At 46.4% G+C, this 25,621-nt stretch overlaps 1 protein-coding gene across 1 annotated transcript in view; it reads right to left on the bottom strand.

Annotated features, from left to right (window-relative positions):
* DISC1 (DISC1 scaffold protein) overlaps positions 1-25,621 on the bottom strand; it is a 312,576-nt gene that overhangs the window by 242,213 nt on the left and 44,742 nt on the right. Inside the window, exons 3-4 of the mRNA XM_044236813.1 lie at positions 16,305-16,455; positions 3,301-3,430 (exon numbers count right to left, since the gene is read on the bottom strand). Coding sequence (XP_044092748.1) covers positions 3,301-3,430; positions 16,305-16,455 — 281 coding nt within the window. The remainder of the gene's footprint in view (positions 1-3,300; positions 3,431-16,304; positions 16,456-25,621) is intronic.

The following is a 25,621-nucleotide window of genomic DNA, read 5'->3' on the forward strand; positions in this document are numbered from 1 at the left end:
TGCCGTGTACAGCTCATAAAAATATTAAATAAATTCCATTTCTACTAATCCAGCAAACCAAAATCTGAAGAATCTATAGAATATCATCCAGTCTTGAGGCCAGAGAATAAAGCAAGCAGCAGGTTAGTGAACGCCCATTGTGTGCGCGGTGTAGGAGCAGATGATCATCTCACTGCCCTTAGGATTCTGAATTTAAAATGAGATTCTTTCAATCCCCACACTCCCGAGCCCTGTGCATTGGTTTCTGGCTGACAAGAGCAGAGCTCAATCCCGGGGGTCTCCCCATCTCTTATCTATGGGCTCTCAAACCCAAAGTACAGATCACCTCCAACTTCTACCTCCTGACCCCACTTCCATAGGGGGTGGGGGATAGAGACTGAGGAGAGGCTGAACATCCAGCCCTGAGACACTCCAGGAAGAAGATAATAGGTCTCCCATAGGCCCAACATTACGATATCATCGGCACTGTTTCCCCACCTCCACCTCTGCCCACATCCCATTCTCTCCTTTCTTTCTTTATAACTGTGGTAAATACACATACCACAAAATTCACCATCTTAACCATTTGTAAGGCCAGTTCCATGGCATTAAGCACACCCACACTGCCACACAACACCACCACCAACAACCGTCCAAGACCTCTCCGTCTTATAAACCAAACCTCTGTCTCCATGAAACTCCTGTTCCTCGTGACCCCTCCTTCCCCCAGGTCCTGGCAACTGCCATTCCACTTTCTGTCTCTAGGAATCTCTAGGAACCTCATGTCAACAGAACCATAGTATTTGCCCTTCTGTGACTGGCTTATTTCGCTCAGCATGGCATCCTCAAGGTTCATCCACGTTGCACCACCTGTCACAACTGCCTTCCTTATTAAGTCGGTGTAATACGCCATTGTATGGATGGACCACATTTGGTTCATCCATTCATCTACAGACGGGCACGTGGGTTGCTTTCTCCTTTTGGCTTTTGTGCATAATGCTGTTTGGGACACTTCTCTGAGGGCTCAATCTCAGTTCCTATAGGCGTATACCCAGAAGTGGAATTGCTTCATGGCGTGGTCATTCTATTTTTAATGTTGTGAACACCCACCGTGTTTTTCTCTTCCACAGGGGCCCTATATCCTATTCTTAACACAGAAGTCAAAGTGAGTCTTTAAAATGTGGTCAGATCATGCTACTTCACTGCTTAACATGGCTCCACAGCCCAAACACAGAGAAGCCCGAGTGCTTACTAAAGTGTGCAAGGCCCTCCAAGACCCCTATTCTCCCTGACCTTCTCCTCTACTATTTTCCCCCACCCTGGCCTGCTGAATGCCCTCCAAATGTATGGGGCACATCCCCACTGCAGGCCTTCGCGTGGCTCTTCCCTCGGCTTCCATCTCAATGCACAAGGAGTTGATCTAAGCCTATGCCTTTGGCTCCTACTGCCCTACAACATAGGAAAGTGATAATTTAGGTATTAATTGTGTTTGTCATTTCTCATCTAGCTCCCCATGCCCACCCCTACTAGAACATCAACTTCACAGAAATCCTTGGCCTTTTAAACAATATCTGGCACAGGGGAGGCATTCAAATACCTGCTGAATAATGAATACCCACCTTTCCCCAGAGTTCTGCCGAGAACATCCCCCTCAAACACGAAAGATCCCAGGCTGGACTTACTTCCTGTCCACTCTGACATCCTCAGGAATGATGCGGACCTTTAACTGGCAAATATCGTTCAAAACCAAAACCAGACTTCCCATTTTCAGCTACCCAAACTGATGTGGAGAACAAAAGCAAAAGAAATGTAGAAAAAATCATCCAATTTCCTTTGCAGCCCACTGACAAGTACTTGAGACCGGCAGGGTGACCTTCCCCCAAGAACTCAACTTCGTCAGTGTGAATACTTTGCTGGAGGCAAAAGGCAACCTTAGCTTGACATTAGCCCAACTTCCAGGATCCTGCAAGTCTTTAACCCAGAAAAATCCCTTTGGAAACTTTCTTTATCTCTCTACCTACACCCCCCCCAAGATATATGTTAACAATCATCTTTGAAACATATGGCCTACTGATATACCTCTGAAAGGCTCCTGACTAAGAGTTTAGTACATAGTAGTAAATGACCTCTCAAGGTCCTGGAAACCTTGCTTCCCAATTCCTTAGAGACTTACACTATCCCTAACCCCTCCAACTTGAAAGTATATAATCAGTCCCTCTTCAAACCCAGTGCACTTCCTTCTGCCCACAGGTCCTGTCCCTGTGCTTAAATAAAACCATCTTTTTTGCATTGCAGACATCTCAAGAATTCTTTCTTGACCATTCACTCCCAAAAGCCATACATCACATCACAAACTTTTATGATGATACTCACTGAATATATAAAAGTGTACTGGAGAATATTTTCCAATTGTGATGACTTTTGCCTCCCTTTGCCACCTTGCTGTTGTGGGGACTTGGGTGGAAACTCAGATAATAAAATACTCTGCATGAGGAAGTAAGGATGGGAGGGCAGTCCACCAACTCGTTCAAGCCCCATAAACCAGTCTAAATGCATGCCATTGTTTAGAATTTAAACCAAGATTTTCACTTGGGTGTTAAAGACCTATGCTCTTTCTGGAAATCACGTTGCCTTCAACCGAGCTCCCTTGTTGTTCCCCATTCCTGCTCCCAAGCCTCCAGGCTCCAGCTGGTATGGACCCAGCTTCAAGGATCCCTGCATCTGGGGGAGGGGCCCCCCTCAACTTCCAGAGCACCCAATGGCCTCCTGCCTTTAACTCGGTGCTGCACCTGGACTTCTAGCCCCTGACTGGTTTCCACCAAATTTCACCCGCTGCTTTGGGCCAACCTGGAGCTCCCAGGAGATGTCTACCAGTTTTTCCCAGACCCGCAAGCCTTGCCCAGTCCACACTTAAAACTCTGCCCCTAACAACTGCTACTTACACTTCAACTCTATGCAATCTTCCATTAAGGTTTTTCACAGCACAGATTTCTTCCTGCCTTTCCAAAGAACCTCGTAAAAGGTCAAAATGATAAGAGGTGACAAATTGGCCTGGCAGACAAGGAAAGCATATTCGAAAGGTAACGAGGAATATCGAAAACAGGCACAAACAGCAACGAGCTTTCAACCCCTGTGTGTAATGAGATTCCTACAAGCCCTCCAGCGACCTCCACCCAGCTCCCCCTTTCGTACTTCACAGGTGGACGGCCAAAGCTCTAATTGCTACCCCTGAGCCGAGCAAAGACCCCTCCCCTGCTGCATTTGGCTTCCATGGGTAAGAAAAACGCTGGCCTAGTTCCTGAAGGTTCTTCACCTGCTTACCTGCAACTGCTGCTTCTCCTGAAGAAGCCAGTCTCGTCTGGTGACGGACACACGCAGGCTGTCCTGAGCGCTGGGTTCCAACAGCTTCGGCTCCTCCCTGGGTAGGGCGTGGGCGTCCTCACCGCAGGCCCTTAAAGTAAAACGTGCATATGGGTACAGATGTGGAGAAACTGAAATCCTCAGAGCTACGAAAATGTTAAGAGAAGAGTGCCTGGGTGGCCTGCAGAGTCCCAGGTTCGAGCCCCAGGTCAGGCTCCCTGCTCAGCAGGGACTCTGTTTCTCCCTCTGCCTCTCCCCCTCCCCACCCCACTCCTGCTTGGCTCTCTGCCTCTCTTTCTCTCTCTCAAATAAAGAAATAAAATCTTTTTAAAAAATATTAAGAGAAAGAAATTTCACAAAGTGGCCACCGGCTGTTCTCATCCTCAGGCGGGCCGCACGGATAAGGTCCCTAACTTACGTTTCTGTTTTAATTAAGATCTGTTGGGGCTTTCACTTTTCCACAGAGCTGAACTGCTATTTTTAGGCCTGCGCTGTCCAGCCTCGTGGCCCGTAGCCACATGTGCTCTAGATGTGCTGAAAGTGCAAGATACACACCAGATTTTAAAGACTTCGAATGAAAACAAAGAGCATAAAATATCTCAGTATTTTTTATGTCCGTTACATGTTGGAAAGACAATATTTTCAATGTATTGGGTTACATTAAGCAGACTTGTTAAATTAATTTCACCTGTTTCTTCTTCCTTCTATTTAGTGCGGCTACTGGATGAAATCATGTCTGTGGTTTGCACTGTATTTTACCGGACAGCACTGCCTCAATCATCCGGACACAACCAAATGCCAGGGGCTGATCTTGGCTGTGGGGATTAAAAAGAGGTCATGACTAATTCACAGATGCTTGGGTCACAGCTTCTCAGAAAGCGTTTGCTAAAAGACTGTCAAAACCCACTTAAGACCTGGCTGTGTCTTATTCTTGCAGGGAGTCGGCACATTTGGCCAAAGCAATGCTGGGGAAATGCAGGCCAAGCTCTAGGCTCTGCAGGGGTCTTGTGGACATTTACCCTTAAAGGATGACAAATTTGTCCTTAAAGATGGGCACAGAGGTTAGCTACAAAAATACCACAGTTTTTCTTAGTAGCCCCAAACTGAAAACACACAATCGTGGTCCCAAATGAGGACCAGAGCTGTAAATCATGGCACAGCCACACACAGGAAGGTTATGCAGCCACTAAAATCAGGTCACCAAAGATGTAGCCACTGATCTCTATTGTTATTCTCCATTGCTAAGTGATCTCTATTTCTATTTTTTCAACCAGCTACGACAATAATAGGTATACTCTGAAACAACTATTGTAAAAAAAAAAATTGTGTTTAAAAAATTTTGATGGATCAAAATGTTACCAGCTCTTCCCTCTAGGTGGTAGAATTACTTCTTTCGGCAAATCTCTGTTTTTCTAAGTCTTCTTAGTGAGCATATATTATTTCCAATATTATAATGGAAATGCTTTCTGCCACCTACACTAGGTAGCTATACTATTCACTTAAATAATTTCACATAGCCAAACTACTATAGCCCTTGGATAAAATAGGCATGTCTGCATTTGAAACAAATCACATATCATATGTTAATGATCCACGGCCAAGTAGGTGTCTGTAGCTTCTGGCCTGTCCCCTCCCCTGCCACCGGGATCTCCTCACAGACAGCTGGAACTGGGCTGCCGCGTGCATGGATGTCGGGGCTCACCAGACCAGAGCATGAAGCTGCGTGCTCTTATTTGTACATTCACAAAGGGTCTCACTCCCTCCACGTTTCTCAGAAAAGAAAATGGGCAACTTTTTTTTTAATTTCCATTTATGAGTAGAATTGTACAGTATTTGTCTTTCTCAGTCTAACTTATTTCATTTAGCATAATACCCTCCATGTCCATCTACTGTCCCAAATGGCACAATGCCATTCTTTTTTATGGTTGCCTAATATTCCCCTGTGTGTGTGTGTGTGTGTGTGTGTGTGCGCGCGCGCGCTCAGGCGTACCACATTTTCTTATCCATTTGTCTATTTATGGACACTTAGGTTGCTTGGCTATCGTAAATAATGCTGCAATAAACACGGGGGTACATATATCTTTCTGAGTTAGTATTCTCCTTTTCTCTGGGTAAACACCCAGTGAATGAATAAACCAAAAGCAGCATCGGACCTATGAATACAATAAGAATGAACTGATGGTTGCCAGAGGGGAGGGGTGGGGTGTTGGGCAAAATGGACAAAGGAGAGAAGGAGGAACAGCCTCCTGGTCATGGAATAAGTAAGTCACAGAATAAAAAGCACAGCATAAAGGACATGGTCGAGGATATCGTACCAGCCACCTGACAGGACAGATGAGAACTACACTGCAGTGAACACAGCCTACTGTACAAACTTGTCAAATCACTGAGTTGTACACCTGAAAGTAACATAATGTTGTGTGTCTGCCATATTCAGGATTCTGGAAGAAGGAAGGAAGGAAGGGAGGGAGGGAGGAAATGAGTAACTGATCTTAACATGTGTTTGTGCTCTGTTCATCTCCTTTCACTTGTACCCCATTTCATTGATTCATTTAGAAAAAGAAAACACTATCACGCCCACCTACGATGCGCCCCATCGATGGTGCCCTCTGCTAGGGACCCAGCAGTAAACAAGGCTCGGTTCCTGCGCAGAGCAGGGAGGGGCCAAATACAGCACAAGGAAAATACAAGGCAAAGGACAAATGCTCAACCCGAGCCCAAAGCAATTACCGGAGTCCCAAGGTGGGAGTGAGTCTCCCACTTCCTAAATCTTAATGTGGCATTTACACCGAGCAAGCCAACCAAGCACGGCAGGGAAGCAGCCCTACTAGTTTTAGAAACAACAGTAGAAACTATGTCCCCTCAGCTCTTCTTAGCCGGAAAGCAGCCCCTACAGAAAAGGGAAGCTTGCTTGTGTTCCTGGGCCTGACACAGATTCGGATTCTCTGAATATTCTCGAAAACCACTTACTTATTGTAACAGACCATGCAATTTAGACATTTATTTTAAGACCTGGGACTCTCTGATTCGTGTGCGTAACGGCAAATCCCAGTAGGAGTTGTAATAAAAATGCCTAAACTGATGATAATAAACAAGGATGATTGGAGAATTTTCTGTGCCCCAGACACGATCATTTTTAGCACACTCGCTTCTCATGGCAGACCTGAGAGGCCCATATTATTATGACAGTTTTGTCACTGAGGAAGCAGTGGCCGGGAGATTCAGGGACTTGCTCTCGGTCACCCAGAGAACCAGCAGCACAGCTGAGACGTCAGAGATGTGTCCCGCTGATCCTCCCTTCCCTGCCCTTTCCTGGACACCCTACGCCATTTGGGCTCTCAGCAAGATTATAAACTTCTGTTTCCTCCTGGCTTCTAGTTCCGTGCCTCCCACAGCCACGGATTAAAGCCCCTTGCTCCCTATGGAGCCGAGCCATTGGGGAATGACAGGGAGGAGTCAGCGCGGGGAGGGAGGTGACCATGGTTTGGGCCCCAGCCCTGCCTTTCTTTAGCTACGTGTCCTTGGACTTAATAATGCTCTCTGAACTTACCTTCCTCGTTTTTAAAATGAAGAAGGATGTTGATGCCTTCCCGGTGTGGCTGAAGGGGGGTGGGGGGTCATTACCAGTTTATTTGACAAATGAGCACGGCGCACCTACTGTGTGGGCCCCCCCTCCAGTATGAGGGACCCTCTGACCTCCAGGGGCTCGCTGTTTGTCACCCCTTGTGTGTCCATGTTTGCATCAGGAACGTGAGCTCTGTGTGCCTGTCCAGTGGACACGACGTCCTACCCAGGGTAATGATGACTAAAGAGAAAATGTCTCTGGGGATCTTCACACGTATCAGAAGAGGAAGCGTCTGGAACAAAACCAGCATCGGCTATGGCCGTCAGTAGGAAGGGAACGTGCCTCCCCCTCTGGGCTCCAGAGCCTCGGCCTGTCACACAGACACTCTCTCCAGACTGAGAGCCTTGGGAAGGGAGAGACTGAGCTATGCACTCAGTAGGGGCTTAGCCCATATTTGTTGAGTGGTTAAATGAGTCCGTGGCCTAGAAAATCCGGAAGTCATTTACATTCAGCTTTCTGTTGCATTGGATCATTTCTTTACACTAATTTATTTCCCCATTTGCTTTGCTTATGCAAATATTAAGAGTTTCCTGAATTTCCTAAATAGATACCATCTGGGTCGGGCTGGGAGTCATTGAAGGAAATCAACATAGAATTGGAAATTAGCTACCGAGGAGCTACAGGTGGGGAACTGGGAATTCTCCATATTATTGTTAATCACATTCATTACTTAATCCATAAGAAAAGCCCTAGCGATTAACCAAAACTCTTCTCTCCTCACACACTGTGACTCGGGGTGTAGAAAGCCATCCACAGATGGCTGAGTGGTGGCCCCAGGACACACCGCGGCTCAGCAATGACGCAGGGGACAGGTTTCCGTCGCTCGGTCCTCTGAGTCATGCTCCCTCTTCCTTCTGCCATGCTATTTGCTGTTCCCTTTATATTTAATAATTCTCAGTGTGTAATCCCTAATGTCAGTACAAATTAGCATTGCTGCTATAAACTAATCAGTATGTAAAACAAGCAAATCCCTCAGGGGCCAGAATTAAAAACACGAGCGTTGGAATGTTAGAACAGCCCTGGGTGCCCACGGGGACTCGGAGCCTCGAACACACTGCCCTCGGCCTCCCAGTCTCACGCAGGCCCCCGTCTGGGGCTGCACAGTGCTGGAAATACCCTGGCCTTTCTATTTTTGTCTTTTCCCCCAACCACGGAAAGAGGGAAGAATCTGTAAAATGGGATCCTACAGCACTGAAAGCAGCAAGAACACTCCTCATCTCAAGGACCCCGCACACCATGGGACTTTTGTGAGCATGCCGCTGTTCAGTATTACTGGGGAAAGAAGGAAACGCACTCTGGGCATCGACGTTTCCAGAGCCAAGTGGTTAATGAGTGTGTGCCTAAGATGAACCCATAGGGCTGCCTCCTCCCTAGCAACACCCGGGGCCCCAGGGCCTGCCAGCGCCCTCCTCCCGCTCCGAGAGGGGCCTACAGAAGCCCGTGGAGTGAGAACACGACAGGGCCGAGGAGATGCCAGACAGTGCCCCCTCTTTGGGAAGGTGGTGAGAAAGAAGTGGTTTTGGGCCCATCACAGAATCGCAGAAGTGCGGCTTAAGTCTAGAAACAGCTCCCTCATCCAACAAAGTGTCATACGTGATCAAGGCCACCGTGGTAGGACGAGTCCTGTAAAAATGCTGGGTATAACACCGATGACTTCACGGTTCTGCCTTTGTGCCTGTCTGTGATTGTGGGTCGGAAGCGTAAGGGGACTAGAGGGGAGGTCATGTTCCCTAGGAAACGAAGCAGTATTGTTTTATAGAGTCTTACGCCACTCAGAGAAATGACTGCCCCACAAGAGGGGCACGTCAATATTTCCCTGGGTTTTAATGTCAGTTATAAACATTTATACTTCTATGTACATAAACACATATACATTTACTTGGGTTATAATGTCGGTTATAAGCAGTGATGCCTGGCACCACCAGCTTCAGGACAGACTTCAGGGAAATATGAGCCAAGAGGATGGCATGGGGGACCTTTCTGTGGAAGAGGTCACTCACAATCCACTAATTCTAGAACAACCTCTGAGGAGTCCTCTATGGCTCACCCCACCTGCTTTCCTCCTCTGTTCCCATCTTGAGGTGAGCACAAGGGGTCAGGTTCAGAAACACGCCCTGCTGTGCTTCGGGGACAACGACCATCGTTACATCCTACCACGACGTAGGCACCTCAAATTCTACCTCCGGTTAAAATGGGTTAAACGGTCACTTTCTCGTCTTATGCAGTGTCTCTCCATGCCAGGCGGTGAACGTCGAGCTGGCTGTCTCTGAATTCCATGGTGGGATGCTGCTGCCCCTCGGAACAATTTGTTACTTAAACAAAGTAACAAATCCTGGAGGATTTACTAGTTAGCACTAGTAAATGTGCTTTACTAGTAGGCACATTTAGATACGGCCTTAAGAAATACATATACTGGCAACAGGTCTTTGGGGAGAAGGACGATATACGACCGAGAAGCTGGGCAGCTGGGAATGCCCAGCTCGCTCAGGGCAGAAGGCCGCCCCTTCATCGAAGCCGGGCAGCTGGGAACGCCTGGCCTGCCCAGGGCGGAACGCCGCCTGCTTCAGGGAAGCCGAGCACCCAGGAACGCCAGGTCAGCTCAGGATGGAACGAAAACCGCCTGCTTCCCTTTTTCGTTGTCGCTCCTTTTCTCTTCCCAGAAATGCTCGTTGTTAGTTAGATGAGTCCTTTGAATGTAAACCTTACCCTCCTCCTTGCTTGCCTGCAAGACTGACTAAACTAACGTTTGACCTTCATCAGTCCTTCTGTTGGCTATTGTTCTCTATCTAATAAAAGTGAGACTGTGGAGTTGCTCCTGGCAGCCGTCCTTTTCTACTGTTCTCCCCTGCTCCCAGTCTTTTGCAGCTGACTTGTTTGTGCCTAATTCTTCTCTCGTCGCCGACTGGAAGTGGCAGTGGGAGGGTCCCAACATGACAACTATGACAACTAAACGACAATAAAGAATCACGGGGTTCAAAGGGAACAGAGGAAGAGCTGGCCAGAGGAAAAATGACTCAGTCCAGAAGCATCACCAACTGCTCCCACCTGAAAGGAAGTAAGTGAGCAGGCAATATTTGGACAGGCAAGCCACAGCTCTGCCTTGATAAGCCCCATGGAAAACCATTGTCTGTCTCTGTTTTTAAACATTGTTGTATTTTGTCTACTTGTGTTTTAAGTTATCACTGGGCAAAAGTCTTTGATAAAGGACATTTTGCACACACACACCCCTCCGCCCCACATACACACATTTTAAGGTGTAAGTGTGACCAATTTTAAGGTGCATATTCCAACGGGAAAATACATAGGATTGGGGCGCCTGGATGGCTCAGTGGGTTAAGTCTCTGCCTTCAGTTCAGATCATGATCTCAGGTCCTGGGATCAAGTCCCGAATCGGGCTCTCTGCTCAGTGGGGAGCCTGCCTCCCCCTCTCTCTCTCTGCCTGCTGCTCTACCTACTTGTGATCTCCCTCTCTGTCAAATAAATAAATAAAATCTTAAAAAAAAAAAAGAAAAGAAAATACATAGGATATATAGTCAGAGAAATGCAAGCTATTAATGAGAAAATGATCAGTCGTCTGTGTGGTAGTCAGCCAAACCTCTTTCTTAGGAGAAAGACAAAAATAACTCTTTTATTTTAATACAAAGTCTGAGACAAGGATCTGAGTTTGGGCTGTTTTCTGGAGAAGTGACCCAAGAAACTACGAGTGAGGGATTGAGAAGCAGGAAAGGTCAATAAAGGGCACATTATTGAGCTGATCACCACGGGGCAACTGGGGCTTAAGTCTGCCAGGAACCATCTGGAAAAAAACAGGTGGAACGTACCTCAGAACTGCCCCCTAGAGGCTGGGTAGGCTGGCATATTTATCCTCCAACTCCCACCCCAGGGCTTGACCATGGCCTTCAGGGCCATTACCCACTTCTGGTTCTCACAAGCTTCGGAGAAAGCCCCGTGGTACATATACCTGTTGGGTGCCTAAGGTGGACAGGAATGTCCGTGGCTGGAGCGGAAATCGGGGAGAGGCCAAGGGACTGGGACACGGGGCATGAAGTATCTGTTGCAACAGACTTTCAGATGGATGAGGAGGCCCTCAGCAGGGACAAAGAAGCTGGAGAGCCATGGCAAGGCCGAGAGGGTCTGCAAAGGGGCGGCCTGAGCGCCCACCATTCAGTGTGACAGAGATAGGTGCACTTCCCACGAATCAGGCAGTTATCTTCCCAAAAGTGTGCCCATGGTGCAAGAGGGCCTACAGAAAGAGGCGGAGTGAGATCTGAAAAGGGGTGGTTGCATTTCACATCAGGATCTGGGCAGTGTGGAGGGCCTAGGCTGTCGTCTGGAGAACCCACACCTGACTGCCACAGACAACGGGCATGCCAGAGCCCATGAGCACGGTAGCGACAACCAACAAGACAAAGGTTACAGACACTGGACATACATACTCTGTCATACAGAGTGGTTATAGGAATCCCCAGGAGGCACTCATTTGTATTATTCATTAGTACTGGAAGTTTCCCATGTCAATACAACTATTTCACTTCTGTAGGAAAAGTATCATTCTTTGGAACTTATCCCTGTTTCCTCCTTGACTCAAAGAGAGCCTCAGGCCTGCGAGAATTTTTTTTTTTTTTTGGTCTGGCTCCAGGCCATGTGAGCTTTAGCTCCGGCCCATGGCCCCCTGGTGGCCTCTGTGAGAACTGCAGCCACAGCCCTCGGGTTGGGGGAAATCCATGAGTCCAGGTGACCCCGCTGATGACAGCCTAGATGGGCAGCTGGCACACTGAAAGGCAACTTTCTGAAGATTATTGTGAACTACATAATTCTGTTCGTATCCATTAGAAAAATTTAAGAAGTTGATTTTGAGTCACTATTATCTAATTGCATCAATAATAGGACAGGTATTTTAGCAAAGAAAAGCCACAATTATACATATATCACTAAAGTTTGAAAAATAGTGATCTCATTCAAACCCCTCATTTTCTGATGAGGAGAGTGAAGTGTGGAGAAGTTAAGAAACTATACCAGGTCCTACATAGCCGATTAGTAGAGAAATCGGACCAGAACTCGGGCTCCCGACCTGTAATCCGCGGTTCTATCAAGAAGAACTGTAGAAGTCCTTGCCGGAGGCATCAGAAAAAAGGCAGAAGGAGCATTTTCTCTAGGGAAATTGAGCCACGTTAGAGTGCAGGTTCGCGCTCTCTCTCTCTCTCTCTCTCTCTCTCTCAATAGATATCACATATACGACCATATTCATTCAGTCAGTGAATATTTATGGAATACGTATTTGGGATCAGCCACTGTTCTAGTCTCCAGGAATAAAAGGGTAAATACAAACACGGTCTTGTCCTTGAGCTCACTGTCTGAAGAGCAGACTGATAGTCCAAGACACAGACTGATTTATTGGAGACCAAGGCAGGGGTGAAGTCATTGAAGGTGCTCCAGTCATTCAAGGGGGGAGATGGTGTGATTTCAGGACAAGGTTTCACAAGGACGGCAGCTGAGCTGAGTCTCGAAGAATGAGCAAGAGGCGGTCACAGTGGGCCATGTACAAGATCACAGAATTCAGACACATTACAGCATGCGGGTGACTTCTAACACTTCAGTGTGTGGGGACTGCAAGGGTTGGTGATGGCTGCTTAGACTCTGGGCTACTGAGAAGCAGGGCAGGAGCTGGACTGGAAAAGCTTTGAACATCATGCTAATTAATCAGTACAGATCTCATCTGGAAGATGCTGAGAGCCATTGGACATGCACAATTATTACCATCTGTGGTTCTGAGGAGGGTGGGAGACAATGATACTGGAATCAGGAGCACCAGCAAGGGGACCATTGCAGTAATCTAGATGAGAAAATCTGAGGAGCCCCTGGTGGCTCCGTCAGCTGAGCACCCAACTCTTGATTTCAGCTCAAGTCATGATCCCAGGTTTGCGAGATCAAGCCCGAAGTTGGGCTCCAGGCTGAGCACAGAGACTGCCTAAGGTTCTCTCTCTCCCTCTGCCCTGCCCACAACACTTGTACCTGTGCCACACTCTCTCTTTCTAGAAAGAAACAAACAAACTCTGAGTGACATGAGTGAGCAAAGTGAGTGGGAATGAGATAAGGTCAGACAGTAGGATCAACAATGAAGTTGGAAGTGAGGCAAAAGGAGGCGTCATGTATGTCTCAGAGTTCCCGCCTGGGGAACTGGGTCAGTGACGTAAGTCACGGAGATTGGAGATATATTAGAAGGGGCTGACAGGGGAGAAGGACAGTAAATCTAATAAATAGTTTAAAGATAAATTTAGTAAAGGCAAGGAAAAAAAGACAGTACATTTTTTAGGATAAAATAAAGATAAAGAAATAGTAAACTTGTCAAAGTTAGGGAGATGCTCATTAAAACCCGAACGGTAGGTTGGAACCCTGGATAGGGATCAGGGCTAAGGACAGAAAAGTGAGGGAAATTAGAATGTTAATAGTACCTGAAGCAAGGGAGTATTTCATGTCACTATATATAGTGAGAGACAGGACGGGCTAGAACAGAAGACAGAGGAACATGCATATCAAGGAGACAGGGAGAGGAAAAGGAGCTCACAAGAGATTGAAAAGAACAGCCAGCAAGATAGCAAGAAGACCAGGAAAGGATGAGTCATGAAAGCCCAGGGGAGAGAGTCTAAGGAGGGAATGTGATTGAAAATTCCAGACAATGCAGTGATACAGAGCAGAATAAGAATTGAAAAATGCCCTTTAAATCTAACAGAAAATCACTGCTGACTGCAACAGTGATAGAGATGGAAATCAGAGGACAGATGAAAATCAGGTCAGAAATCAGATCATAGAGGTCAGATCCCATTCACCCCAAAAGTGGACAAGAACTAAAAAGTACAGCATGCAGGTAATCCCTTAGGGAAAATGATAAGGGGATAACAGTTAACAAGGGAAGCCGACAGCTTATATTGGCTTAATAAATGGTTAATAAAGGCCTATACTTTTATGTAAAGTTGAACTCTATGAAGCTGCCTTCTTCATAAGACACAGTCAGATAGAAGGAATGTCAGATAGTGTAACCTGAGTAACAATTGGTGATACTATGTTCACTGCGTTCCATGAGAAACTCAGCCAAGATCATAACGAAAGCATCACTTTCCATTCAAATCATATGTAGGTTAAAGAGATAGTCATTGAAAAGCCTTTGCCAGCTCTGACTCAGGCAGCTCAGCAAGCGAGTTCCAAGCCGGGACTCACGCCAGACCACCAGCCCTGTGTCTGAGCTTGGCACCCACCTGCTGGGGGTTCTGCATGAGCCCCTTAACCTCTCCTGGACCGAGTACAAATATAAATACAGATGACAATGATGGTGACCTCCATGTAGATTATATATAGTACTTCTACCTCCTAGAATTGTCTTGAGGATTAAATGAGTTCCTTCCTGTCCATCGTAGGAAGAATAGGTAAGCAAAATGTGGTCCCTCCTCACAATGAAATAGTACTCAGCCTTCTTTTTTTTTTTTAATTTTTTTTTAAAAGATTTTATTTATTTGTCATAGAGAGAGAAGCGAGAGCAAGCACAGGCAGACAGAGTGGCAGGCAGAGGCAGAGGGAGAAGCAGGCTCTCTGCCAAGCAAGGAGCCCAATGCGGGACTCGATCCCAGGACGCTGGGATCATGACCTGAGCCGAAGGCAGCCGCTTAACCAACTGAGCCACCCAGGCGTCCCAGTACTCAGCCTCTGAAGGAAGAAAATTCTGACCCACGGCATGATGTGGATGGAACTTGGGGACATTATGGTCAGTGAAATAAAGACAAATATTGTGTGATGCCATTTATACGAGATCCCGAGAAGAGTCAAAAAATCAAAGGGACAGAATGTAGAATGGTGGTAGCCCAGGGCTGGGGACAGGATGGCAAATGGGGAGCGCATGTTTAGTAAGGACAGAATGTCAGTTTGGGAAGAGGACGAGAGTTCTAAAAATGCATTGCGGTGATAGCGGCACAAAGCTATTGTGTCTCCAACCTGTACACTTAAAAATGGTTGAAATGGCAAATTATATGTTACATATACTTTATCACAATAAAAATGAAAAGAAAAGTAGTTAGTTTCTAAAGCCCTTGGTAACCATTATGCGAGCGTTGTTAAATAAATAGAAACACATTTATTGTGTTTTAAATAGTTAAAACACCTTTATTTATTTTGTAACACAACACATTGGCAGATGCTAACCACGACCCAAGACGGGAATGAAGGACCCCAAAGAACAGGAGAAAGAAAGAATTCAGTAGAGAGTCTAGTTGGGAAGGACTCCGTGCGAGAAATGGAGAGGAAATGAGGATACTTCAATGCCGGATAAAAAAATGAATAGAAACAGAGAGGTGCAATCCATCTGCCCTTCAAGAAGCCCAGAAGAAGTTCACTCAACAAATATTTCTAAGGAAGCACCTGCCAAGGGTCCGGCACGCAGCTATGAGCTACCAGCAAACTGCAGGGCGAGAATAGGCGACAACAATCGGCATCGCTGTTAAGACAGGCTGTAGGGGAGCACCAAGGCAGACGGAAGGAATGACGCCATGCACACTTAACAGGAATAAGCCAGACAATCGATCTTGCAATTTTCGGGGTTCAGAAGAAGTTGGAAGTAAAATGTAATTGCTGTGGCCATGTTTAAACCTAAGCAAAAGCAGGCCTGACCTGTGACGAGGCCGCTGGCGTGGGTCACAAACGCCTTCTCTTGCACGCTTTTACCCGGAAGAGAGGCAACAAGCAGGTGGATGAGAGCAGGGTCCCCAGACTTTCCAGATGTGCCAGTGCCTGGGACCCACCCCCAGAGAGCCTGATCTGGTCCTGTGGGTGGAAGCTGGACATTTAAAACCTCTCCAGGTGATTCAAACAAGCAGCCAGGATTGACAGCCACTTGCATTAGAGAGCTCCATCGTGCCTGCAAACCAGCAGTCCCCGGGGACCCCTGTGTAGCAGGAACAGCCAACAGTGATCAGAAGCAGGAAGCAAGTCAGGAGGAGCAAGTGCTCTCGGCCTTCAGGCAGAGACGACCACCTGCAGATCCTGCAGGCTTCCCAGGCAGCTCCTAACAAGAGCGAATGCACCCCACCTTCTGAGAAGCTCGGCTTCCCAGGGCAAGCTTGGCACCCCGACCCTCCGGGAGGGTCTCTCCCTGTCCATGAGCAGAAACGGCTTCACAGGGGAGCGGGACCCACACCAGGCGCTCACTCGGGAAGGAGCCCCCACCTGCCCAACCAACCAACCAAAGGGCACATCCCAGGAAAAAGTGACTGGGGGTCTCCCTGGCTGTGTCAAGCCCCGCTCTTCACCACGTGGGAGCCAGGAGAGGAAAGCAGGGGCAAGGGTGAGTACTCACGGCGGAGCGGCCCTGCGGTGCTCGGCGGCTTGGACCTGGGCGTGCAGGTGGCCCAGCAGGCTGCAGAGCGCCGGCTGCCTCGACGGGAGCTGGAAGTGCAGGCTGCTCCTCTCTGTGTCCAGCTCCTCCAGCCGGTGTCTTAACGCCTCGGCTGGAAACCCAGAATGTGAAAGAGAGGAGTCAAGAGCTGTGACACTTGAGATGGGGAACCCGGCATCCCAGAACCCTGCCCCCCACCGCGTTCATCCTAATGACCTAACATGACAGCCCCTGCGTTCACAGCTGCCACCGCTGTCTCTCAGCTGCTGCTTTGAAAAATCTTCTTACCGAGGGCGCAGTCTCCCTGATTTTTATTCTTCCTGGTGTTAGAATGCACAGTTTATTGATTGTTTCTGATGTCGAAGAGGTTCCTGCCTATGGTCTCCTCTCGGATGTTGATAGATTCCTGTCGCACACTGAGGTCTTTCATCCATTTAGAGTTTACCTTTGTGTGTGGTGTAAGAGAATGGTTGAGTTTCATTCTCCTACACATAGCTCCCCAATTTCCCCCGCACCGTTTATTGAAAGGACTGTCTGTTTTCCATTGGATACTTTTTCCTGCTTTGTCAAAGATTAGTTGACCAAAACCAAAAGGCAACCCACAGAATGGGAGAAGATATTTGCAATTGACATTACAGATAAAGGGCTGGTATCCAAGGTCTATAAAGAACTTCTTAAACTCAACACCCAAAAAATACATAATCAAGTCCAAAAATGAGCAGAAGACATGAACAGACACCTCTCCAAAAAAGACATACAAATGGCTAACAGACACATGAAAAAATGTTCATCATTAGCCATCAGGGAGATTCAAATCAAAACCACATGGAGATACCACCTTACACCAGTTAGAATGGCAAAAATTAACAAGGCAGGAAACAATGTGTGTTGGCAATGATGTCGAGAAAGGGGAACCCTCTTACACGGTTGGTGGAGTGCAAGTTGGTGCAGCCACTTTGGAAAACAGTGTGGAGATTCCTCAAGAAATTAAAAATAGAGATACCCTATGACCCAGCAATTGCACTACTGGGTATTTACCCTAAAGATACAGATGTAGTGAAAAGAAGGGCCATCTGTACCCCAATGTTTATAGCAGCAATGGCCACAGTCGCCAAACTGTGGAAAGAGCCAAGATGCCCTTCAACGGACCAATGGATAAAGAAGATGTGGCTCATGTACACAATGGAGTATTACTCAGGCATCAGAAAGGATGCGTACCCACATTTGCATCAGCATGGATGGAACCAGAGGCGATTATGCTGAGTGAAATAAGTCAAGCAGAGAAAGATAATTATCACATGGTTTCACCTATTTGTGGAACATAAGGAATAGCATGGAGGACATTAGGAAAAGGAAGGGGAAGATGAAGGAGGTGGAAATCAGAGGGGGAGAGGAACCATGGGAGACTATGACTCCGGGAATCAAACTGAGGGTTTCAGAGAGGTTGGGGGGGAAGGGTAGGGGGATGGGTGAGCCTCGTGGTAGGTATTAAGGAGGGCACATATTGCAAGGAGCACTGGGTACTATACACAAATAATGAATCATGGAGCATTACATCAAAAGCTAATGAAGTACTGTATGGTGACTAACATAATATCGTAAAAAATATACAGTTCATGTATTTCTATCGTGGTCTGTAAGAGGATACATATTTTTTTTCAAGATTAAATTTTATTTTTTTATTTTAATTTATTTATTTTTTTCAGCATAACAGTATTCATTATTTTTGCACCACACCCAGTGCTCCGTGCAATCCATGCCCTCTCTAATACCCACCACCTGGTTCTCCCAACCTCCCACACCCCGCCCCTTCAAAACCCTCAGATTGTTTTTCAGAGTCCACAGTCTCTCACGGTTCACCTCCCCTTCCAATTTCCCCCAACTCCCTTCTCCTCTCTAACTTCCCTTGTCCACCATGTTATTTGTTATGCTAAGAGGATACATATTAATTATTTTTAAAATCATGGTCTTCACTTGGGGGAAAAGTTACTAATTTTGATGAGTTCCATGTCTTCAGTTGAAAATGTTAGTGCCCAAGCTTGGATTTTAAGAACATTTCCTTAGAAACTGCCCATCAGGCTAGAACCAGTTGCAATTATTAAAATAATAAAAGCAATGTTCCTGTTCTATGTTACAGATGATCATATATCCACCTCTGTTATGGGTCCTATAATTTTTTTAATGAACTGAATTTTCCCTAGGACGAGGGACAAACACAGAATCACTGTAAAACAATTCTTCTCTAATAAAGTAAACTTCGAAAAATTGGAATCCCCTCCAATAAGAATTCATCTTCATAACCAAACACCTAAAGAATGGGAAAGGCTCCCATAAAACTATTTTTGCAGAAATATGAGGACTGGGTTTAAAAATATCATTCATCAGATCTTCCCTCCAACTGGTCCTTGCCAGGCGAGGGGCAGAAATTTTGATGGGCTCCACATTTGGGCAGTAGGTGGGCCTTGGGGGCCCCCAAGATCTCAAGCGGCCACCCTGGCATGAACGCCTACCGCCTACCCTGGTGTGCAATGCAAATGTTATCCTCTGTGTGTGCGGTGGTGAGAAGATACTTGGAAGCTCTACCCTAGATCACACTCCTGTATGTTTCTATGCCCTACAGACCATTTTCCAAGTAGGCCTTTTCTATAAGACCTAATTTTAAATTAAAACACTGTCTCTAACAGGCTTGCTATTTTTTTTCAAAGATGTATTTATTTGAGAGAGAGCATGCAAGCATGAGCATGAGAGAGAGAGAGAGATGGAGAGAGCACACAAGGACAGGGGTGGAGGGAGACTGAGAGTGAGAATCCCAAGCAGACTCTGTGCTGAGCACGGAGCTAGACACGGAGCTCAATCCCAGGACCCTGAGATCATGACCTGAGCCGAAATCAAGAGTCAGATGCTCAACTGACTGAGCCACCAAGTGCCCCCAAGAAGCTTGTCATTTTTAAAACACTTTGGAGGGATGCCTGGATGGCTCAGATGCTTAACCGTCTGTCTTCAGCTCAGGTCATGATCTGGGAGTCCGAGATCGAGTCCCATATCAGGCTCTCTGCTCAGCAGGGAGCCTGTTTTCTCCCTCTCTCTGCTTACTGCTCTGCCTACTCGCTCGCTCGCTCTCTCTTTCTCCATAAAATAAATAAAATATATATATTTTTTAAACACTTTGGACAAAACTTTTTGTCTTCACCCGCAGAGGTCACTGCTAATACGAGTGCAGCCCTCGACATGACGGTTCCCTCCTGCTGGCCTCCTCCTAAAACACACAGCCTTGGGCGTGGTGGGCAGCAACCACCTTCTCCATTAACTTGCCATATTCACTGGGACCAACAGCCAGGAACATGCCAAGAGAATTTTCCAAGGATTCATTCTTATAGCACCAGAAAGGGTCATTTACTGACTCGAAGACCAAGTCACAGGTAACAGCCAAGGGTTCTCAGTCTGTGCCACCTTCATCAGAGTGAGAGCTGGCACTAATCCAGACACACACCTACAACACACAGTGAAGTCTGGTCTGGCAGTTCTTCCAGAATAACGCCAAAACACACCTCTTCCCTTACACCGAGCTTCAAACATCTTTTTAAAAAATATAATCTTATTTCATGTTAGTTCATTTTTTAAATTTTAACCCATTAATTTTACTACCTAGTTATCTACTTAATCCGTGCTCCATAAAATCAAACCGCCATGAAAAGCCATACATTCTTACATCACATGCTTTAGAATAACATCTTTGTGCTTTCAGAACGGGTGGTAAAGCGTGTCGAGACACTGTTACGTAGGAATGGGGACAAAGCCCGAGTCTGCGTCTCTGCCCCGCTGCTTCCTAGCTGACCTTCCAGCTACTTAACCTTTCTACAGGTTAGTTTGCTAATCTGTGGAATCAGGGCTAATAATAATATCTGTGTCCCAAGGTTTCCTGAGGATTAAATGAGATAATCTACTGCAAAGCGTGTAGCGCCAGACCCCGCACACATCATGTGTCCGAAGGGTTGGCTAATGTTAGCAGGGCCTTGAGGTCATGGCCTTGGAGTGTTGGCGAAGCCGCTAGACACCAGCCTGGCCTCCCTCTGCCCCACCCTGCCAGATTCTAAACAGGACCCTCCCAAGGGCCGGGGAAAGGCCCTTGGGCACCTCAAGCCCACCCAGCAAACCAAACCCTGGAAACGGTCAATGTGAGGTGGAACATCACATTCACAATGAGTTTTGGAGGAAATACGAATTATCCCAGGAAATATTTGTGATTCACTGTGCTCTGCATTGCCACTCACCTTTGAAAGGATGACCTCGAAAGTTATTTCCGTTTTATGACTGGAAAGGTGCACCAGGACAGTCACTGCACATGTGAGGGTTTATTGTCCCCAGTCTCTAAATGGCCTCCTATCCCTGTTCCTCAAATGGCTCTCAGCTACCTGGGGTTTCACCTCACACGCTGACATCACTTCTGCCCAGCATGAGGGTGCATTCTCCTAGTCCTCCAACGTGTGCCCCTGTTCGTTAATTCAATATTGCAGGCAGAGGGCACTCCCAACCAGGGCAAAGGCCCTGAGGCAGCTACTGAAGGTGAGTGGGGGTTGGAGTAGGCTTGGTCTTCTGGACGGTCTGTTGACCTGGTGGGTGAGGGGAGACCCTGGAGGGTTTTGAGCAGTGGAGTGATATGACTGACTCTTGCCTAACGGGCTAAGCTGGGGGCTTCCCTGGGGTGAGACCACTGAGAGCAGAAGGCCTGAGACCAGCTGCACGGTTACTGCAGTTCCCCGGACCTACAAGTGAAACGGGGCTGGTGGGCGGTGACAGGATTTCAGATATTCTCTGACAGATGGAACACCAGGAATGGACAAAGACAGAGGTCCAAGTGATCCCAGTCTTGGTGGCCCGTGGAAAGAGTTATGGATGTGTCTATGTTTGAACGTATGTAAATTTTCTGTCTTTACCCACCAAGAAAACCTGGAAGCAATGATCCCCAGTAGCAGTGAGCATACCCAGCACACAGACCTGGTTTCCAAACACCAAACTCTGTGAAAGGAACCAGAGCCCTTTGGAGAAACAGCTCACTGTAGACCTGAAGATGGGCCAGACTCTGAATATCTTGTACCCAAAAATGAGGACATGCTCAAGGACTGACGGAGACATGGCCATTGAATACAAGTCCATAAAATAAAAGGAGCTCCCTCAGATGCAATCTTGGATCATTTGAGAATCAAAAGAGTCATCCTGTTAATGAAGTATAATCCACTGACTAGAATACGAACCCATAATCCACGCTAATAAAATGCCAACTAATAAAGAAGATCGGAGGGAGGCAGGCAGGGGATGGGCTAAATGGGTGATGGGCATGAAGGAAGTCATTTGTGATGAGAACTGGGTGTTGTATGTAAGTGTGAGTCACTAAATTCTACTCCTGAGACCAGTATTACACTCTATGTTAACTGACTAGAATTTAAATAAAAATTTGAAGGGAAAAAAAAAGGAATGGAGGTTTGGTTAGGTGCAGTGGAATCTTACATTATCTCCCCACAAGACACGAATCAATTTGCAAAGGACAAATGGTAATTTTGTGGTGGAGAGACGGGGAAAGCACCAGCACAACCAGATGGTCAAGGCTACCATCAGCAGCGGCGGCATGACAGATCTACCTTGTGTGACATCGAGCGAGATACATCAAGAAGTACTCCGTTCGATTTCCATAACGTTCTTGTCAGGGCAGCATGACCTGGACCTCATCATGAGGCGACATCAGTGGATCCGGGTTGAAAGTCATCTGACAAAATGGAAGGCCTACATTCCTTACAACTTCCAAGGACAGAAAAGACTTGGGTGTTGAGAATCATCCCAAATCAGAGTAGACTAAAGAAACATTCCTGCATGCAATGGGTGAACCTTGACTGAACCAGAAAGAAGAAAGGAAGAACGGCGGCAACGCTGTCGAAATGCGCAGGGTCCATAGACCGGATGGGAGCAGCGTATCAGTGCTGCAAATTGGTGGCCTGTGATTGTCCTTCTTTAGGGGGATAGCCAAGGGCATATGCAGGCCTGAGAGGGCATCATGTCTGCAGCTTAGGCTCAGCGGCTCGGAAGGGGAGAGTGACAATGGATCTGTGGTATCTGCTTGGGGAATCAGAGCGAGGGAGATATTCGACTTCTTTGTACCAGACTCACAACTTTTCTGTAAGTGGAAAAAATTTTATTATTTTTAAATTTGTGTTTTTAGGGGCACCTTGGTGGCTCAGTTGGTTAAGTGTCTGCCTTCGGCTCAGGTCATGATCCCTGCATCCTGGAATGGAGCCCAACATCAGGCTCCCTGCTCAGCAGGGAACCTGCTTCTCCCTCTCCCACTCCCCCTGCTTATGTTCCCTCTCTTGCTGTGTGTCTCTCTCTATATATAAAATAAATAAATAAAAATATTTTAAATTGTATTTTTAATAATAATTTTTTAATATTTATTTTTTAATTATTATTTTAAAAAATAAAGGGGTGGGTGCCTGAATGGCTCAGTCAGTTGGGTGTCTGACTCTTGGTTTCCACTCGGGTCATGGTCTGAGGGTAGTGAGATTGGGTTCCATGCCGGGCTCTGCACTCAGCAGGGAGTCTGCCTGAGACCCTCTCTTCCTCTACCCCTGCCACTCCCCGGCTCATGTGCTCACTCTCTCTCATAAATAAATAAATAAATAAATCTTTATTAAAATATGTATAGATGGATAAATAGATAACCATGGCATTACTAAATGCTGTGTTTGTGACTATCATATCCCTTTATTCATATGAATCCTGCTGGGTGTTTAAGAAGATCTCTCCCATTGTTCTATGTGGCCCCTTGGTTGAGGGAAACACAACTCACTTTCTTGGTCTTTTCTCTCTTTCAAACCTCTGCGAGCTTTCTGTCCACATCGCTCATCTGATGTCAGTTTGCAGCTCAGGATTTGAAGCCAGAGCACAGCAGGTGCTGAATAAAGGCGGGCTGCTGACCCTCTGACTGATAGAGCAGCAATCGTTCTAGAAATTTCGGTGGCATTTTGTAAATACAGCTGAATAGTAAAAACAAACAAATGCAAAGTAGACCGCAGAAGACATTATCACGTGATAAGCAAAATGAGACATTAAATGATAGGTCCTAATTGAGCCAATGTATTCTATTTACAGATCTAACATGCCTTACTCGTAGGACCTCCGCAATAAAAATGCTAACCATCATCTCATTCCATTTTGGACCAAGTAAATGCATTTTTTGATACCACTACAACATATTTATTAATGTTTAATTGAGGGTCAGTGTTCATCTGTCTTCCTTAGCACATCAGTACTAAATGCTTGTTACTTTGGGGCTATAATTTGGAAACAGAATGAAAGAAAAGTACTTTGTGCATCTATGAATAAATAAGCAAATAAGCATTCACAGAACAGCAAGAAATCTTCACACATAAAGACATCCTGCTAATAGATTCAATTTCCGCTGCCCCGCTCTGTCTGCAGGATGACAGAATATATGGTGTGAGCCATATTCTTGGCTGAACGGCCATTCTACATTCTGAGGAGGCTCTTTAAAGCAAAGAAGCAATCAGTGTCTCCAGAAGTCATTTTTCCTTGGTTTTTACATAATGGCCAAGAAGTGCTATTCATTGGGAGCTGGATATTCTAATATTCCCACATTACCATACACATCATGAGCAGTTGACCAGCTTACAAAGGAAGTGACTGTCGTAAAGCGTATTTCAGACTAACCTGAGCACAACCGAGACAGTCTCTGACATTTCGTGACTCCGGACTTTGTCGGATTCATTATCATAAAAATCAGCCCCTGTTGGGCACTGAAGATTTCAGGCATAATCGCTTCCGCGCATCTGCTGCACACCCCGCGCTCTGTGTATGTTATTCCTGAGCCTCACAACAACTTGTAGAGCAGGAATGCAAATGCAGGAACCAAACCGCAGAGAACTGGAGGAACGTGCCCAAGGCCTCAGAACAAGTTAGTTCAAAATCAGAATTTGAACCTTGATCTTGTCTGTGCTGAACTTTTTCTGTTCTACTGCCTGGGAGCCTTCCTTGAAGCAGCACCTGCTCCTAGAGCTTCCCCAGTCACACAGGGGTCCTGTCTGTCTATTCAACTGTCAGGGTTTCTGGAGGCCAGGGGACCCACAGAGCAGGGTCTGAGCCTCATTCATCTCTGCCTCGCCAATATCTAGAGTTCAGTGCTAGGCACACAACAGGTACTGCATAAATACAGAGCAAATAAATGACCTGTTTCTTCTTAGGAGAAGAACAGTGGAGACACAGAAGAACAGCGGAGACACAGAAGAACAGCGACCATCTTACCAGCACTGCTATGTACCAAGCACCAACCATTTCATCCTCACAATGACGTCACGAGGAAGGCAGGGTTGTTCGCACTCAGCAGATCAAAAGACTGAGGCTCGTGGAAAGTTCATGAAATTTTTCTAGATTAGTCCTATAGCTCTGCAGATTCAGAAATAAAGCCAATATCCACTGACTCCAAAACCTGTGTTCTTTATGTTTTTTAAAGATTTTATTTATTTATTTATTTATTTATCTGACAGGCAGAGATCACAAGTAGGCAGAGAGGCAGGCAGATTGAGGGAGGAAGCAGGCTCCCTGCTGAGCAGAGAGCCCGATGCGGGGCTCATCCCAGGATCCCAGGATCATGACTTGAGCCGAAGGCAGAGGCTTTAACCCAATGAGCCACCCAGGCACCCCCAAAACCTGGGTTCTTAACCCCTGTGTCCTTCAGGCCAGATCACATCCTGTCTTGCTCACCATACCCTCAAACACACCCCTGAATGCGTGATATGATCAGCTGCGAACTCGTCTGTCAACTCACCGGCTGCTTCATCCCCCTCTTTCTCACTGGAAGCTGTCGGTTGCCGAAACAAATGAACACACTGCGAAAGTGGAAAGCAGCCTCAGATCCGATTTAAGGCACAGAGTTAAACAATTGCCTATCGGCTCAGGGAATGGTACGTAGCAAGTCAAAAACTTGGGGGAAATATTTTCACAGTACAAGAGAAAAACAAGATACAAAATTGTATGTAGAGATGATCTGGACATTTATGATTACCAATATGCTTTAGAATAAACAAGCTTGGGTAGGACTGAGTCTGGCCCATCAGTCAGTGTGGCTGTGGGTGACTTTCTTTCAATTTCTTTTCTTACAAAATCAGCTGTGAAATCTTGAGGTATTTATTATTTAGAAAAGTGCTATATTTTTTAAGTCGCCTACGGCTTCCTTATTCTACCCTTTGATTTCTGCTTAAAAATAGAGATTT

This window comes from Neovison vison, chromosome 2 (genome assembly GCF_020171115.1).
Source record: "Neovison vison isolate M4711 chromosome 2, ASM_NN_V1, whole genome shotgun sequence".
NCBI lineage: Eukaryota > Metazoa > Chordata > Mammalia > Carnivora > Mustelidae > Neogale > Neogale vison.